At 49.5% G+C, this 17,611-nt stretch overlaps 1 protein-coding gene across 4 annotated transcripts in view; it reads left to right on the top strand.

The window, feature by feature from the left end:
* Window positions 1–17,611, top strand: part of STAG3 (STAG3 cohesin complex component) — a 183,949-nt gene that overhangs the window by 19,513 nt on the left and 146,825 nt on the right. For all 4 annotated transcript variants that reach the window (XM_088446139.1, XM_088446141.1, XM_088446137.1 and 1 more), the window contains exons 7-8: window positions 1,765–1,969; window positions 2,862–3,013. In XM_088446139.1, coding sequence (XP_088302265.1) covers window positions 1,765–1,969; window positions 2,862–3,013 — 357 coding nt within the window. The remainder of the gene's footprint in view (window positions 1–1,764; window positions 1,970–2,861; window positions 3,014–17,611) is intronic.

Here is a 17,611-nt window from a genome sequence, read left to right as displayed (position 1 = left end):
ACATGTTCCCTCTGGTCTCCCTTCTTCCTCGAGTTCTTCGGAAGTTCAATCAGGACTGAGGTACTGTCCTGCTGGTGGCTCCAGATTGATCCAGACGTCACTCCATTCCTGCTGCGTCAACGTCCGGACCTGTTGTCTCAGGATCCTTGCCTTTCACTGGACCTGGATCGTCTGTCTTTGAGTGAGTCCCTACTGTAGTCAAAAAGGATTCTCTGGCTCTGTCATCGTCGGGATGTTTAGAGCGCGTAAGCCAGCTTCTGTTGGGATCTACAACAGAGCGTGGCGTACATATTTCTTACGGTATCATACCTGTGGCTGCGATCCTCGGGTGTTTAGGATTTCCAGAGTTCTGGCATTCCTTCCAGCTGGATTGGGTCTAGTCCTCCACCTGGCCTCCCTGAAAGTGCGGGTCTCTGCACTGTCAGTATGGTTCGTATGTGGAATTGCTCCACTCCCGGGTGTCCGGATCTTCATTCAGGGTGTTCTCTGGATTCTATCTCCCTTTATCCCTCCTAGGGGATCCTTGGCATTTGGCAGTAGTACTTTGTGCACTCCAGGGGCCTCCATTTGAACCACTAGTTTTGATAGCCCTGACGTGGTTTATAGCTTAGACTCTCTTTCTTATGGCGTTTGCATCTGCCAGGAGAGTGTCGGAATGGGGAGCGTTCTTATGTGGCTCCCTCTTCTGGATATTTCACCAGGACAGGGCTGCGAGTTGCACTGCCCTGTGTTTCTTCCTAAAGTGGTTTTTAAGTTCCATATTATTCAGGAACTTATTGTACCGACAGTTCTTTCCGGAAATCAGACTCCTTTTTTTTTTTTTTTCTTTTGTGCTCTATAGATTTTACAGGAAAGGATGGCCAGCCAATTAACAATCATTGGCTAGATGGCTTCGTATGGCTATCTCAGGGGCCTACACACAGGAAGGCTTTTCTGTTTCGGCTTCTGTTGATTGTTATTCTCTCGGTCTGTGGGCCCCTCGTGGGCGGCTCACTGTGGCACCTCGGCTGTTCAGCCTTACAAGGTGGCCACGTGGTCTTCTGTCCAACCTTTTTAAGGTTCTTTGCAATGGATACCTTTGCCTCTCAGGATGCTTCCTTTGGGCGCAGGATTCTCCTCTCAGCGCAGGAGCGTCCCCACCCTTCATTGGACTGCTTTGGGACATCCCCAAGGTCAACCCTGTGGACCCTGAAGAAGAAAATGAGATATGGTAAGAACTTACCCTTGTTATCTATCTTTCTTCGAAGTCCATAGGGTCCACAGGGCACCCGCCCTGACGCACCTGGCTTCATATGGGCTGTGTTACTGGTTACCGGTTTCCCGTCTCCTTCTCTGTGAGTATGGTTCTTAAGTGTTCCAGTCTTCTCTCTTTTTCTTTCCTCCTCCGGCCTTTGGCTACTTACAAACTGAGGTGCCTCTGGCTTGGGGGCGGGATTATAGGGAGAGTGGACCCAGTGCATCCTGGGAGCTGAAAGCTTTAACTGCGTGGTGCCCGGATTTGGTTCCCAACCTATACCCCCCAAGGTCAACCCTGTGGACCCTATGGACTTCGAAGAAAGAGAGATAACAAGCGTAAGTTCTTACCATATCTCTCATTTTTGTTTACTTTCTGTCTCAAACTAAAGGAGAGAAACTATCCCCCTTACCACCAACTTCCCTGCAGGGGAAATGCCAGAATCACAGCTACCTGGTGCCTTAGTCTTACACCCAGTGTTTCATTTTCTGCTTGTATTAATCTCTTGTTTAACCCCCCCCCTTGCGCAGGACTCGGCAGACTACCCCCTGTCACTCACTACACAGCCCTGGAAGAAGTTCCGGTTGAATTTCGGGAAGTTCCTGGCCACGCTGGTTAGCTGCTCTCAGTACAGCATCATCTATGACGATATTCTCATGGACACTGTCATCTCGCTGCTCGCCGGGCTCTCTGACTCGCAGGTGCGAGCCTTCCGGCATACCAGCACCTTCTCAGGTGAGAACCCAGCAATTTGTTTATACATACTACCGGCAATTTGGCGGACTTGAGGACTTCCCACCTCATTGCCTGTCTGCCACGTCTTACAATAGTAGTGCAATCAGGGGTTAACAGACGCGAACAACCCGCCAAATGACCAGCGCTCTCTGCTTGTTTTTTTCCAAAAACTGTGCTGCAACTTGCAGTATCTCCAAGTCCAATGGCTGGAGGGTGGTAAGTGGTCCACTCCGGCTGTTCAGAAATGGCCAACCTCAAATGTATTCTTCATTGCGATTACATGAGGCCAATGACCAAGAGGTCACAGTGTATAGATAATTTACTGGAGAGGACACACGAGTGGCACCTTGCTATGTTCAATAACTGTTCCACATTTGCTACAGTTCCGATAAAGGCTCCCAGGCCCAGTGAGCAGAGTAGAGGACTCGGATACAGCACCGTGAATCACAGTCATAGCCCAAAGGTGCAGCCAAGGCTGGTGTGGGCAGTCTAACATATCGGAGAGCTGTATATAAGGAGTGGGATTGTCTATTCTGGGAATCCCGAGAGCCGAGTGTGCGCAGTGATTGTCCATTAATTGAGTAGGGCAGGACACGTGAGCTTGGAGTGAGGCGCTGCCAAATGACGTTGGTGTCCAGTGTTGCAGCCAGAACGTTTTGCATCCAGTTTCTATGTAGACGACACTTGCAGCAGTGCGCTGCCGGAAATATGCCAGGGCCAACCTACTCACTGGTGCCTGGAAATAAAGGACACGGTTTTACAACTTTTGCAATCGCACACTCAGTTCTTTGTTTATCGCTCTATGTTAAAATATCCTATTAATGTGGATGAGCCCTGGGGAGACTGGCTCAAGTTAAACTTTATGTCATAACATTTGTTTTTGCTTTTCCAGCAATGAAACTTATGACGGGATTAGTGAAAGTAGCGAAGAACCTGAGCATTCACCTAGACACAAGCCAGCGTCAGTTTAACGCGGAGCGGGCAAAAAGTCTGGAGAAAAGAGCACCCGAGAGGCTGGAGACGCTAGTGGCAAAAATTAGAGAGGTGATTGTGTTGTGAATGAAGAAAACCCAATGTATAGTGGCCTCACACTGTGCTCTATACAGTGTACTCTACACAGGCATGTCCTACTAACTAGGGTCTCACACTGTGCTCTATACAGTGCACTCTGCACAGGCATGTCCTACTAACTAGGACCTCACACTGTGCTCTATACAGTGCATGCTGTAATAACTAGGGCCTCACACTGCTCTATACAGTGCACTCTGCACAGGCATGTCCTACTAACTAGGGCCTCACACTGTGCTCTATACAGTGCACTCTACACAGGCATGTCCTACTAACTAGGGCCTCACACTGTGCTCTATACAGTGCACCCTGCACAGGCATGTCCTACTAACTAGGGCCTCACACTGTGCTCTATACAGTGCACCCTGCACAGGCATGTCCTACTAACTAGGGCCTCACACTGTGCTCTATACAGTGCACGTTGCACAGGCATGTCCTACTAACTAGGGCCTCACACTGCTCTATACAGTGCACCCTGCACAGGCATGTCCTACTAACTAGGGCCTCACACTGTGCTCTATACAGTGCACTCTACACAGGCATGTCCTACTAACTAGGGCCTCACACTGCTCTATACAGTGCACCCTGCACAGGCATGTCCTACTAACTAGGGCCTCACACTGCTCTATACAGTGCACCCTGCACAGGCATGTCCTACTAACTAGGGCCTCACACTGTGCTCTATACAGTGCACGCTGCACAGGCATGTCCTACTAACTAGGGCCTCACACTTGTCTATACAGTGCACCCTGCACAGGCATGTCCTGCTAGGGCCTTACACGTCCAGTACGGCTCCATTACCAGCATTGCCAGTAGGTGCATATTCCTAGCAGCCGATTAGTGAGTAGCTCCTGTTTGCTATGTGCAGCTTAGGGAATAGGGCTCAAGGAAAAATGCTGCAGATCGTTACGAATTAATTTTTACAGAATGTTTATAGTTATCCGTTTGTCGGGTGCAATGTTCGGTATAGCAATGGCTATGGAAGATATTGGTCACCATCCACAGTCTCAGTTGTCTGGTATAAGAGACATTGTGAATTTGAGCACCTGGGCTGGGTATGGTAACAAGGGACCTGAGCTGCCTGATTCTGAGTCGCACGCTATGTCGATGTCGGCCGCAGTTGAGATTTTTATTTTTCTACTGCGCTTCCAAATTGCGTTGCGCATAGATCCAGAATCTGTGTACACAGTCGCGCAGAAATGTCTTGAACATGTATTGGGCGTGAGATGGGAGGGTTATGGTATGACTCACACGCATAGGACCTCATTCAGAGTCGGTCGTTGCGGCCGCACGGTCGTATGCCACCGATGTTCGCTAAACTGCGAATGCGTAAAGTTCACAAGGCACGTGCGCAAACTAGCTGTTACGATCAGAAATTTCTCTCTCCTTGAACATAGCCAGGTCGTTAGTTTGAGTGACAGAATGAGGCGTTTGTGGGTGGTAACGGGAAGGTGCTTGAAAACGGGGGAGTGGAGATCCGAACGCAGGCGTGCCTAATTATGCAAACGGCGTTTAATGGGAGTGCATAATTAACAAAGTAGTGTCATGGCACACGACACATGGTGGTTATTGCACTGACTAGATCGTAGTGCTTAAGAGAGGGTATGGTCAACCTTAAGCTCTACGACCAGCTCCGATGGGTCCCGATGGTCGCGATTAATCCTTATATCCCAGGAGATGACGTGTGTTGTGATCGAGAAGGGGGCGTGATTTAGTCTTATGGCCGCTTCTTACCCTCGGTCGTTCAGCTAACGATCTCATCTTAGGACCGCAACTTGTGATCGCTTCATTTGCATATCCGGCCCCTTTCCCCTACGACCGTGCGGCCGCAACGACCGACTCTGAATGAGGTCCATAATCTCTTCCATTGTACATAAGGGAAGAGCTTTGTAGCAGTATCCGCATAAAACCGCAGACGCAAGACCGGCAAAAGTCGCACAGCCGTAGGCAGGGCAGGGTCAGACTGAGAATCGGGTCCAAAGGAAGTGCTGCTATAGCCGTAGGCGCTGTCCATCACGGAGTCTGGGTTTATACGGGTTGGTAAAGCAATCTCTGGTGCTTCTCCTGTCCGCTGGACTCCACACATAAAAGCAGCAGCCTGCAGAATATAGTCCTGAGCTTCAATGCATTCACGGTGATTTGTTACACGCAATAACCAGAGGAAAGCAGCTGCCTCCACTGCAAGAAAGGGGGGGCTGCTAGATCATATTGTGGCCACGTGTCTTGTTCTGTCCTCAAACACGTTGCAGTCACGGGCTGTGTGTAAAGGACCCTCTGTAGACCTGACCCCGCAAGTTCATCATGCTGCCTCCGCATGTGATTAGGGATGTGCCGGTCCCAGAATGTGGCCGTAAATCTCACCACCTCCTGACTTGTTCCGTCTAGACCTAGCTACTTGTGCTTCCTATTTTACACAGAAGGTTTGAGGCCTTTAATTATCCGCAGCGCTCCCAGACTTTCCATCCCCCCCCCCCTATGCCAGATGGCATTGTACTGCATATTATTATACAGGTTGAGTCTCCCATATCCAAATATTCCGAAATACGGAATATTTTTAGTATGACTGAGAATGTGAAACCTTTGCTTTCTGATGGTTCAATGTACACAAACTTGTTTTAAAGCACAAATTCATTTAAATACAGTATACAATAAACTTCAGGCTGTGTGTATAAGGTGTATATGAAACATAAATGAATTTCATGTATGTACACAAACTTTTTTTGATGCACAAAATTATAAAAAATATTGTATAAAATGACCTGCAGGCTGTGTGTGTAAGGTGTATATAACACATAAATGCTTTCTGTGTTTAGTTTTGGGTCCTATACCCAAGATTTCTACTTCAGGGTCCATAGGGGGTCCACAGGGTTGACCTTGGGGTATAGGTTGGGAACCAAATCCGGGCACCACGCAGTTAAAGCTTTTAGCTCCCAGGATGCACTAGGTCCACTCTCCCTATAACCCCACCCCCAAGCCAGAGGCACCTCAGTTTAAGTTGGTGCCCGGCCGGAGTCGGGTCACCGTTAGCGCAGGGGGAGCTGATTAGCAGCCCCTAAGCTTATTTTATTTTTTTAGGGACAAAGTTTTTTCCATGGACTTTGGACTCTTCAGAGCGGCAGCGTCGGACTGTCCATAGGACGTCTAAGCTGCCGCTCCGTCACCCCGCTGGCGCTGAGACGCCAGTACAGATCTGGGGATCTCAGCGGGACCCCAGAGTCTGTACTAGCCGGACTCTGCGGGCGCCCAGGACTGCTGCCGGATCCACGGGGAGCAGGTAAGGTCGCGGATCACCGCTTGCGGTGATCCGCGCATTTCAAATGCAGTCCTGTGCCTCCGGTCTCAGGGGACAGACCGGAGGCGCCGGCAGTGGCGGCGGGCCCCCCATACCCCGTGTGTCCACTAGACCACCAGGGACTTAACGATCGGTGCAGGGAGCCGGCGTCCCGGGGGTTAATAGCCGGCCAGGGGAGGCAGCCTTCCCTGTTACAGCGGCTCCTCCCCTCAGCTCAGCGCGCCTTTCAGTATCCATAGTCTGGCGTCGCTGAGCTGCTTCCTCCGCGGGCCACGCTTCCTCTGAGGTCTCCAGCGGCCATTTTATCTCTGTGGTGCAGCAGAAATCTCTCAGGATGGCAGTGAGTCCAGTCCCCCTGCGTACCTCACCATCAGGTCAGTGTACACAGCGCTGTAGCCTTCCCAGACACTGAATCTGGGCAGTTGAATGCAGTGTAATAGTGCAGTATATTATATGACATGTTTATGTATATATGTATATATCTGCATTGTATGTGACTTATGCTAGTGCTGACTGTACTTTATTCTCTCACCTGTCAGTGTATATCTATCCCTTTTCTTTATCTGCCCTAATACAGCTGTACTTAGGGTGGTTCTGAGACCTCACATTTATATACTTGTTAATATTTGTGTGGTTTGTCACATACTGTTGCGTGCTGCACGTTGCCATATTTTAGATGGAACTGTGTGTTGCATACGCTGAAAATGGGTCCCTGCAGCTAATTTTTGGCATCAGTCAGGACCAGTATAGTGCTGCTTAATATTTCCGCCAAGATTGGTCAGATATGTCTGACCAGGAGATAGAGCGTTATACTGCACCCATTTTTACTATCCTGCAAGTCATGTGCTGCAGGTGTTAGTGCGGAGGATTTGACTCATAAAGGGTTCTGTATGTGGCGTCATCTGGTGCCGGCCTCTTTCACGACCCCCTTGGGCGGTTTGTTTTCTCGGGATCCTCTCAATTGCGGATCGCCGGGCGGGCCCCATTGTTGTACCTCACTTGGGGTTACTTCACCATACTGCCCTTTTCATCTCAGGGTATCTCGCAGCTTCTTGCACTCTTCCCCTGTGACACAGACTACCGCTCCCTGCAGGGGTTTTTCGCAGTATATGAATTCCCCCTGGTGCCACAATAGTCTGTCATTCCCCTTGCAGGGATTACCACAACAGCCACCCTGGGTGGATGTCGTTTTCTACGAAACGCTAATTGGCGTGGTTGACGCCCTGTGGTTACTTCCCAGTTGGCTCTGCCGTGAACTGGGTACTGTTCGGGGCTCTTTCCCTCTTACACGGGGGGAAGCCTATTTCAGGTATTATTATCCCTGCTTTAGGGCTGGTAGCAGGTCCATTCTGGTTAGAGTGAATGTTGACCTGCACCTGTATCATACACCCTCAGTATTGCGTGCCTTCGGGTTACCTGTTGCTGACTAGCGGGTGGATCGCATAGCGGGACTATGGCTGTTGCCAGATAGGAGGTGTTACAACAGTGTTTGGCCTCCTGTCCCAAATTCCCTGAGGGTCATCACGAGCCCCTCCTGGGGGGGATGGGCGTGTTACTCGTCTGATTACAGACGTTACTACGCCTCCCATTCCTGCGTGGTCGGATTCTTCGGATCCGTAGGTGGTAACTCTGCCTGAAATCAGTATACTTGCTTTCAGGAGTTGTTACCCATCCTACCATGGCTATAGCATGGTTGGTTAATACTATTGCATATTGGGTTGATGCATTTGTAACGTTTTTTCCCCTCCAACACGTCGGGGGTTCAAATGTATTTGGTCGCTCATGTAATATATGCAGTTGTCATAGGTGGACATGCCTATATTGGATACCAGTCTCCTAACTTTCAGAGTTCCGGCTGCGACTGTATCCTCCGTAATACCCTATGGCTGTGCTCTGGGAATGCAGAGGTGCAGATACCATCTTTAGGGTTGATATTGTTTGGTCCTGACCTTGACAAGATTGTAGTAACATTGGCAGTATTACTAATGACAAGTTTACCGCTTTCAGCTATGCCCACTACAAGGCCTCAGACTAAGTCTGTTAAGTCTTTTTTGTCCTCTGGGTCAGCCTAAAGGTCTGTTTCTTCGTAGACTGTCGGCATCTACAAGGGCCGACATATCCAGTACCGAGCAGGCCTGGACTGCCAGCCGATCCTGCTTCTGAACCTACGGATATCTCTTCAGTCTGACGGGACAGGCCTACAACTGGGAGATACCGATTTTCTCAGTTCGCCCGGTATTAGTGTCAAGTTGCCGCGGCTACGTGGGTAGGAGGGTACGCCCTCTTTACAAGGGCCTTACAGATCCAGAAAGCTATGCAGTTGTTGCGGTAAGCGGAGCTAATTGGGCCATCCCCACTATCTCAGTGAGGGACTGGTTGTTCTGTTTTCTTTCTGGTGCGGTGGCTGAATGGTCCTCTTTGGCCTGTTCTCTGTCTCAATTCCCTGAACCAGTTCCTAAAGCTACCTGGGCTCAGGAGGAAATCCCTATGCTCCATCATACGATGTTTGGAACCTGGGGACTTTAGGGTATCACTGGATATACAGGACGCGTGCCTACGGGTACTTACAGAGACCTTTCCTCAGCATGGGCTGAGGTTTGCTGTATCACAGCAACACTTACAATTTTTCGGGCTCTGCCTGTTGGGACTGTCCTCAGCCCCACAGGGGTTTACCAGCGTTTTGGATTTTCTGACAGTTCTTCTGTTCAGTATATCCCAATGCTCCTGTACCTGGACGGCCTCCTGCTCTTAGCGGGATCACCGGGGTACTTTACGGCCAGGTCAGGATGACTGTGGCTTCTTCAGGGTGCAGACGTTTAATCAACGGGGAAAAAGTCCTCCCTGCATCCCTCTCTGGGTATTCTTCATCTAGGATCCCTGCTGGATTCTCAGAATCTGAGAATTCTTCTGGCGTAAGACGGAATCTCCTCTCTTCCATTAGGAGTACATGGTTGTCTGCGCAGTCGACAGATGTCTTTACACTCTGGGATGCATGGTGGAATGGGCTCAGTTCCATTCCAGGCCTTTCCATAATTGGCTCATCTCCAGATGGAATGAGTTTTTTCTGTCGGATAACTGTTCAAACGATGATGCTCTCTCCGGAGGCAAGTCGGTCCCTGTCCGGGTGGCTATGGCCATCTCGTCCAGGGTTTTCTTTGCTAGGGACAGTGTCTGGACCGAATCCTTTTCAGTGCAGTTGGACGTCTGTCGATTCCACCCTGTCAATTAACTTACTCTGGCATAACTCTTGTTTCCCGGTGAACCTGAAAAGGTTCAGTCCGACAGGGTCAGGACAGTGGCTTCCTTTTTAGCAACACTGTTCGTTGGGTGGCAATGACAGGTATGTCACATATTCGGACATAGTCCGAGGGTCTCCTCCCGACCATCTCGGCAGCGTTCATTTCAGGAGCTCTCCATTGGGAAGCGGGAGTCCTCAGCCGTCACGACGTGCATCCCGGGGACTAGTCTCTTCCCCAAGAGAGGTTTCATCTCCTGGTGAGCAGGGGGGGCCGCCCTGAGGTGACCCTCATGGCCTTCTGACTTTATCACACTATGGTGTTACAGTTCAGCTCTGGGGATTCTGAAGCAAACTTCAGCGACTCTTTGTCGGTGAAGTGGTCCTTCCACTTTGTGTACCTGTGTTCTCCGGTCTCCCTTCTTCCTCGAGGTCTTTGGAAGTGTTTTCAATCGAGACGGAGATGCTTTCCTGCTGGTGGCTCCTGATTGCCCCAGATGTCAGGGGTACTTGGATCTTCGGAGTCTCTACATCGATACTCCATCCCTGATGCTTCACTGCCCGGACCTGTTGTCTCAGGGTCCTTGGTTTTGCCTTGGACCTGGGTCGTTTGTCTTTGACTGTGTCCTTACAGTGGTCTTACGGCTTCCCTGGCTTTGTCATCGTTGGAATGATTAGAGCACATGGATCAGCTTTTGCTGGGACCTACCACAAACTGTGGCAGCCATAAATCTTATGGTATTGTACCTGTCGATACAATCCTCCAGTGTCCAGGATTTCCAGATATTCTGGCATTCCTTCCGGCTGGCTTGGGTTTCACACGTGGCCTGGTCTTCCTGACAGTGCGGATCTCTACACTGTCAGTATGGTTAAGATATGGAATTGCTTCACTCTGGTATCCAGTTCATCCTTTGGAGTGTTTTCTTGATTATGCCTCCATTTGTCCTCCCTAGGGACTCCTTGGGAGTAAGTAGTGGTTCTTCGTTACCTCCGGGGACAGTCAATGGAACCGCTGGTTGTGATAGCCATTACATGGTCTATTGCTTAGGCTCTCTCTTTCTCTCAGGGTGTTTATATCAACCAGGAGAGTGTCTGAATTGGGAGCGTTCTCATGTGGCTCCCTCTTCTGGAGGGCATCATGTCTGGGTGGGAGTTGCTCTCGCCCTGTGTTTCTTCTTAGTGGTTTTCAGGTTCCATATTATTCTGGAACTTATGGTACGGCCATTCTGTCCCCAGTCCTCTCGGCTGGTGTGGCCTCATTGACTGTGGTCTGGCCTCTTTGGATTTATGTGATCCGTTCAGGTTCCTTACGGAAATCGGACTCCTTATTGGTGGTCTGAGATTTCTGGTTTTCACAGGAAAGGATGGCCGGCCTATAACCAAATGTTGGCTTGGATGGCCTCGTAGGTCTTCCTCAGGGGCCTACCCATGGGTAGGCCTTCCTGTTGTTGATGCTTGTTTTTTCTCGGGCCATGTGACCCTCGTGTGCGGCTCGCTGTGGCGCCTCGGCTGTTTTGCCTTACTAGGTGGCCACGTGGTCTTCTGTCCACACCTTTTTAAGGTTCTAGGCATTGGTTTCCTTTGCCTCTCAGGATGCTTCCTTTTTGGCGACGGATTCTCCTCTCAGCACAGGAGCGTCCCCACCCTTGGTTGAACTGCTTTGGGACATCCCCAAGGTCAACCCTGTGGACCCCCTATGGACCCTGAAGTAGAAAACAAGAGATATGGTAAGAACTTACCTTTGTTATCTCTGTTTCTACGAAGTCCATAGGGTCCACAGGGCGCCCGCCCTGACGCACCTGGCTTCATATGGGCTGTGTGGCTGGTCACCGGTTTTCCGTCTCCCATTTCGGTGAGTATGGTTATTGAGTGTTCCAGTTTTCTCTCTCTTTTTCTCTCCTCCTCCGGCCTTTGGCTACTTACAAACTGAGGTGCCTCTGGCTTGGGGGTGGGGTTATAGGGAGAGTGGACCTAGTGCATCCTGGGAGCTAAAAGCTTTAACTGCGTGGTGCCCGGATTTGGTTCCCAACCTATACCCCAAGGTCAACCCTGTGGACCCTATGGACTTCGTAGAAACAGAGATAACAAAGGTAAGTTCTTACCATATCTCTTGTTATTTCATTATAGTATGCAAATATTCCAAAATACGGAATAATCCGATATCCAAAATACCCCTGGTCCCAAGCATTTTGGATATGGGAGACTCAACCTGTATGTGTGTTTGTGCAGCTAGATAACCCTATTAAGTGACATCATGCAGCACTTTGACCTTTTCAAGAGCGGAAAAAAAAAATGTAAAGATAAAGTGAGGTTTGGCGTAGTCCCGATGCTCATTATGAGTCTGCGCAGTTGCGGCCATCTATGAGTGTTTTGCCACAGTCACAGCTGCCACTTTATGCTGTTTTGCGGCTACAAGGCCCTTCCCTGGTGTCCATCCGTGCGTCCGAGGCTTGAGGCGCCCACTCTATAGACGCTGCGTTACGTCACCGTCCAGGAACGCCCCTTACATTTCTGCTACCGTGTGTCTAAATTTGTGCTGCGACTCTGTACGAAACAGGAACGCATGCGCTGCGCGACTCAATAGTTCCACTGCGCCCGGCATCTCCACTGCGTCTGACTCAGAAACAGGCCCATAATGCGCACTTGAAGCCTGACTATGCAGAATATACGCAAATACACTACATGCATATAGTAAATTACATTGAAGTTCCCGTATGCCTGGATGGGATGATTCTATACCTCCCCTTAATCCCAATGTAGTGTGAACATACAGCTCTGTTAAGGAATACAAGTTCTGTTAAGGAATAATTGTGTCTAATTTCCATGGCGTTAATATATTACACTCCACAAGACGGGTTTCTCTCACCTGAAAATGGTTGTACCTGTCAGATTTGACCGTAAATAAGCCAGGGCTTAAAGGGCACCATTAGAATGGCTGGACGATGGCCACATATTTGATTATGCCAGGATTTACCATCGAAAGTAAAATGCAGACCCCCCGCCTCAAATCAATTATAAATGGGAGCAGTACCGAATTTGGCCCCCGTGCGTTCTGTGATTTGCGCATGTTTCACCACATCAGACAATATCGTAGTATATGGACATTTTCAGACGACCAATCTTAACATTCTTCAGTCACTAAACCCAGGGCTCCGGCAAACCGCGACACCATCGTCTTCCCTCACTGCAGTATGACGCCAGTGTTGCCACCTCTGCACGTCTCTGCTTGACGTCCTAAATGGACATCTCCAATGTAGTACGTAAACTAATCTGAGCGCTGCCCTATGATTCAAAGCAGCGTTGAATATCAATATAAATTGATCAATAATTAGTCAATGAATTAAAACTGTAAAAAGTTAATATAAAAGAATAAAAACTGTGAAACGAAATTTCCGAAGCAATTCGGTACAGCGGCCGTTAAACATAAACAAACACGTAAGCAAAAGAATGTACATGGCTTTTTTTGTAATTAAAAGAAAATTCTGATGACCTCCCCCCTGCATCAGGCTGTAGACGTCTGTCCCGACCTTGCCAAAGCTATGGCTGTGAGGAGCAGCTATTATCTGGCATGTTACTTCAGCACCTCAGACTGTGTAGTACACAAGGAGCCACCAGTCTTGGTGCATGCAGTCAGGTGCTACCAGAGGCTGCAGGGAGCCGGCAGCGTGACTGCTCCATATAGATGTACTTATCAAGCAGAGCCAGCGGTCAAGAGGTCAGAGGCTCCAACTCCTCAAATGACATTATCTCCAATGTAAGGAGCAATACGTACACCCGCAATACGTACAATTATTGCTGCTACACTTAAATGGTAACACTTGCAAGCACACAACATCCCGGGAATAAAATATGCAGCTCTGTACTTTTCTGTATCGCTTTAGTGTACAGCAAAAATAGCTTCATAGACTTACCTGTCTCGGCCCCATTTATTAATAATCGCATATGCAGTGCGATATTGGCGCCCATGATTGCATTACAGGATGCGATCATAGCGCCCGAATGTAACAAATTGCACCACACAGGGACAGGGGGCTCTGCAATGAAGTGATCGCGTCACCTGTGTTACAACTCCAGCTGACAGTGTTGTCTAGATCAGAGGAGTGCGGCCTGTGTGTCGGTACTCATTGGGGTCTCAGAATCTGCCTGGGGTCCACTGCTTGTTCATTGCCCAACACATTGGTTTGGGAGCTGCCTTGCTTGGGGTCCTGCCGAGACTTTGGTTCTCATCTGAAAAGAATTAAAGGATAGTAATAGTGTAGTGCTCAATCCCTGTATAGCAGCATACGTAACGATTTGCTGGAAACAGCGTAATTTCGGCCATATAGTCTCAAGTTTTAAAGTGGCAATTTGTTAAAAAAAAAAAACTGGTTTTGCTTTAAAACAAATTCCCACTTTAAATTTAGTGGCTAAATCGCCAAAGTCACGCTGGCTCCAGGAAATCTGACCCTATTACATAGAGACCACCATAAACCTGCACGCACTGCAATTCCTAATTAATGTAGTGGCAGAAACCTAAAATCTCCATTCTACAAAGTCAGATGTGGACTCTGGGCCTGATTCAGACCCGCTCGCGAGCGCATAGCGTCTGTAAGCATAAAGTGATCGCTCGCCAAGACATAGTGGGCGTGCTTATGCCTTGCCGTGCGATCGCCTGCCTTTACGTCACTTAGCTGAATTTCCATACGCTGGGAGCGATCGGCTGCATCTAGCGAGCAGGTCTGAATCAGGCCCATAGTGAGATGGGGATTGGCAGACACTGGCACAGGGCGGATAGAATAAAAGTCTGATGACATCATAGGTAGGTACCTGAAGGTATTACACCCAAGACATACAGTTTGCCCAGTCACCTGTGACAATAAATCATGAAAATTATAACACGTGGGGCACACAGAAGCCAGGGGAATGGCGTATCTGAGACAGCCTGGCTGCATTGACAGATAAGTAACCTACAGAAGATGAACTAAACGTGGCAAGCCCTGGGATTGTGCCGTTAGCCTTTGATCATTTAACGATCCTGTAAATCCCATCTTACCTCTCAGCCTGCAAGACAAACTAATTTTATTCAGCTATTTTGGCCATCTTACCTACAGAACGCTGCATAGCCATCTCAGTGCCGGGATATAAAACCAGTTCCTGCTAAAAATCTATTATTCTTTCTTCTTTAGGGTCCATAGGGCTCCACAGGGAGATCTTGGGGGTGTAGGTGGTGGTTGAGGACTGGGTACCATGCCGTTAAAGCTTTCAGCTCCCAGGATGCATTGGTCCAACCCCCTATACCCCGCCCCCGAGCCAGAGGCACCTCAGTTTCGTCGGTTCCCTGACGGAGTCGGGTCACCATTATGCAGTTGGCTACTTAGGCAGCACAAATAGCTTTTATTTATTTTTGTTAGTACTTCTTACTGAGCATGTAGCAGCAGACTGTCCACAGGACATCTGCGCTACCCCTCCGGGCGCCGCAACGCCCGCTACGGCTGGGGATTTCGGCGGGCATCCCGGGGTCCTCGCTATCCGGTCCCGTCGAGTGGCAGTCTTACCTCTCGGGACAGACCGGAGGTGCTGAGAGTGAACACAGGCTTTGTCCACAGTGATCCACTAGACCACCAGGGTACATATGGATCGGGAATCCAGCGTCCCGGTGGTTAATAATCAGCATTGGGAGGTCAGCTTTCCCCATTAAAGTGGCCCCTCAGCTCCGGGCGCCATTCCTCTAAGGCAGGGGTCTTCAACCTTTGGCCCTCCAGCTGCTGTGGAACTACACATACCAGCATGCCAGTTTTTCTACACAGGCCCTCCTTCAGACCCAAGCAAGGCCCTACAAATCCAGAAAGCCATGCAGTCCTTGCTGCAAGTAGGGATAATTGTGCCAGTCCCGCTATTTCAGTGAGGGACCGGTTATTATTCTCTTTCTGTTTCAGAAGCCGAATGGGTCTCATCGAACTATCCTCAACCTCAAATCCATGAACAAATTTCTCAGGGTAGCCAGGTTCAGGATGGAAACCCTACGCTGTTATCATCCTAGCTATGGAGCCTGGGGACTTTATGGTATCTTTCGATACTCAGGTCGCTTACCTACATGTAGCTATATAGCCCTCTCATCAGCGATATCTCCGGTTTGCTATTCTACAGCAATGCTTCCAATTTCAGGCTCTGCCCTTTTGGACTATCCACATCTCCACGGGTATTTACCAAACTTATGGCTATTATGGCAGCCCACCTGCTTGGTCAGGGTGTCCGACTGCTACCATATCTGCACGACCATCTGCTCTTGGCAGGATCCCCAGAGGTGCTTCAACGTCATCTGCAACTAACCATTGCTTTCCTTCACAAGCACGGATGGTTAATCAACTGGAAAAAGTCCTCCCTAAATCCTTCACAAAGAATGATTCATCTGGGAGCCCTGATAAATTCTCAGGATCAGAGAATTTTTCTGACATCAAACAAGATCTCCACACTTCAACTACGAGTGCACAGATTCCTCCACCGTCGCCGAGTGTCAATCTACTCAGCAATGCAGGTTCTGGGATCCATAGTGTCCACCTTCGATATGGTGAGTATGCTCCGTTCCACTCCACGCCCTTTACAAAGGCTGATCCTCTCCATGTGGAACAGGTTAAAAGCTCAGATGATGCTCTCTCCAGAGGTGCGTCTGTCCCGATCTTGGTGGCTACAGACATCTCATCTAACAAAGGGTCGCTCCTTTTGGGTCCCGGACTGGGTACTCTTAACAATGGACGCCAGTCTTTGGGGCTGGGGCGCAGTGACCGGTCTGCTCTCCTTTCAGGGCCATTGGACATCGGTCAAATCAACCCTCCAATCAACATATTGGAACTTTGAGCTGTCTACAGGGCCCTCATACTGGCCAAGGACAATGCCACAACAGTAGCTTACATCAATCGTCAAGGAGGCACTCGAAGTCGGGCAGCAATGACAGAAGTGTCCCGCATTGTGACATGGGCCGAGGGTCACCTACTGGCCATCTCTGCGGTGTTCATTCTGGGAGTTCTCAATTGGGAAGCAGACTTCCTCAGCCGTCACGACGTGCATACCGGGGAATGGTCTATTCACCCAGTGGTTTTTCCACTCCTAGTGAGCAGATGGGGCCTTCCAGAGGTGGACCTCATGGCCTCCTGATACAATCACAAACGGGGTGTACGAGTCCAGAACAAGGGATGCCGAGGCAACCTTCGTAGATGCATTGTCAGTGAAGTGGACCTCCCAGTTTGCGTACCTATTCCCTCCAGTCTCCCTTCTTCCTCAAAGTTCAAATAAGACTGAGGCACTGTCCTGCTGGTAGCTCCAGCTTGGCACAGACATCATTGGTACTCAGTTTTTCCGAGTCTCTCCATCGACACTCTGTTCCTGCTGCCATACCTGTTTTCTCGGGGTCCTTGCCTCTTGAGACGTCCAAAGGATGCTCTAGTTCTGTGGTCAAAACTATGCTCAGAGCGCGTAAGCCAGCCTTGGATCTACCACAGAGTGTGGCATACCTATTTCCAGTGATGTCATACCAGGATCTACGACCCTCAAGTGTTTAGGATTTCCAGTCCTGGCCTTCCTTCAACCTTGGACTCCGCTTTGCCTCTCACTGAAAGTGCATGTCTCTGCTCTATCCATTTTGGTTCAACGTAGACTTGCTCCACTACCAGATGTCCACACCTTCCTCCAGGGTGTCCTCCGTATACAACCTCCTTTTGTCCCTCCAGTGGCTCCATAGGATTTGTCAGTAGTTCTCCGTACCCTGTTCGTGGAACTGAAGTGGCTCACAGCGAAGACTCTTTTTCTTCTGACTATGGCATCCGCCAGAAGGGTGCCAGATTTAGGGGCGCTCTCCTGTCGCTCCCCATTTCTGATATTCCATCAGGACAGGCTGTGCTTCGGACTCGGTTTCCTTCCAAAAGTTGTTACTCTATTCCATATTAATGAGGAAATTTGTAGTCTCGGCCTTTCAATCACCAGACCTATCGGCAGGTGAGGCCTCCTTGGATGTGGCCGTGCCCTCAGGGTCTACGTGGACCGCACCAATTCTCTTCGAAAATCATACTCCTTA

Source organism: Taudactylus pleione, unplaced genomic scaffold (genome assembly GCF_031769625.1).
Source record: "Taudactylus pleione unplaced genomic scaffold, aTauple2 ptg000393l, whole genome shotgun sequence".
In the NCBI taxonomy this organism is placed as follows: domain Eukaryota; kingdom Metazoa; phylum Chordata; class Amphibia; order Anura; family Myobatrachidae; genus Taudactylus; species Taudactylus pleione.
This window is presented reverse-complemented; position numbering and strand designations above follow the sequence as displayed.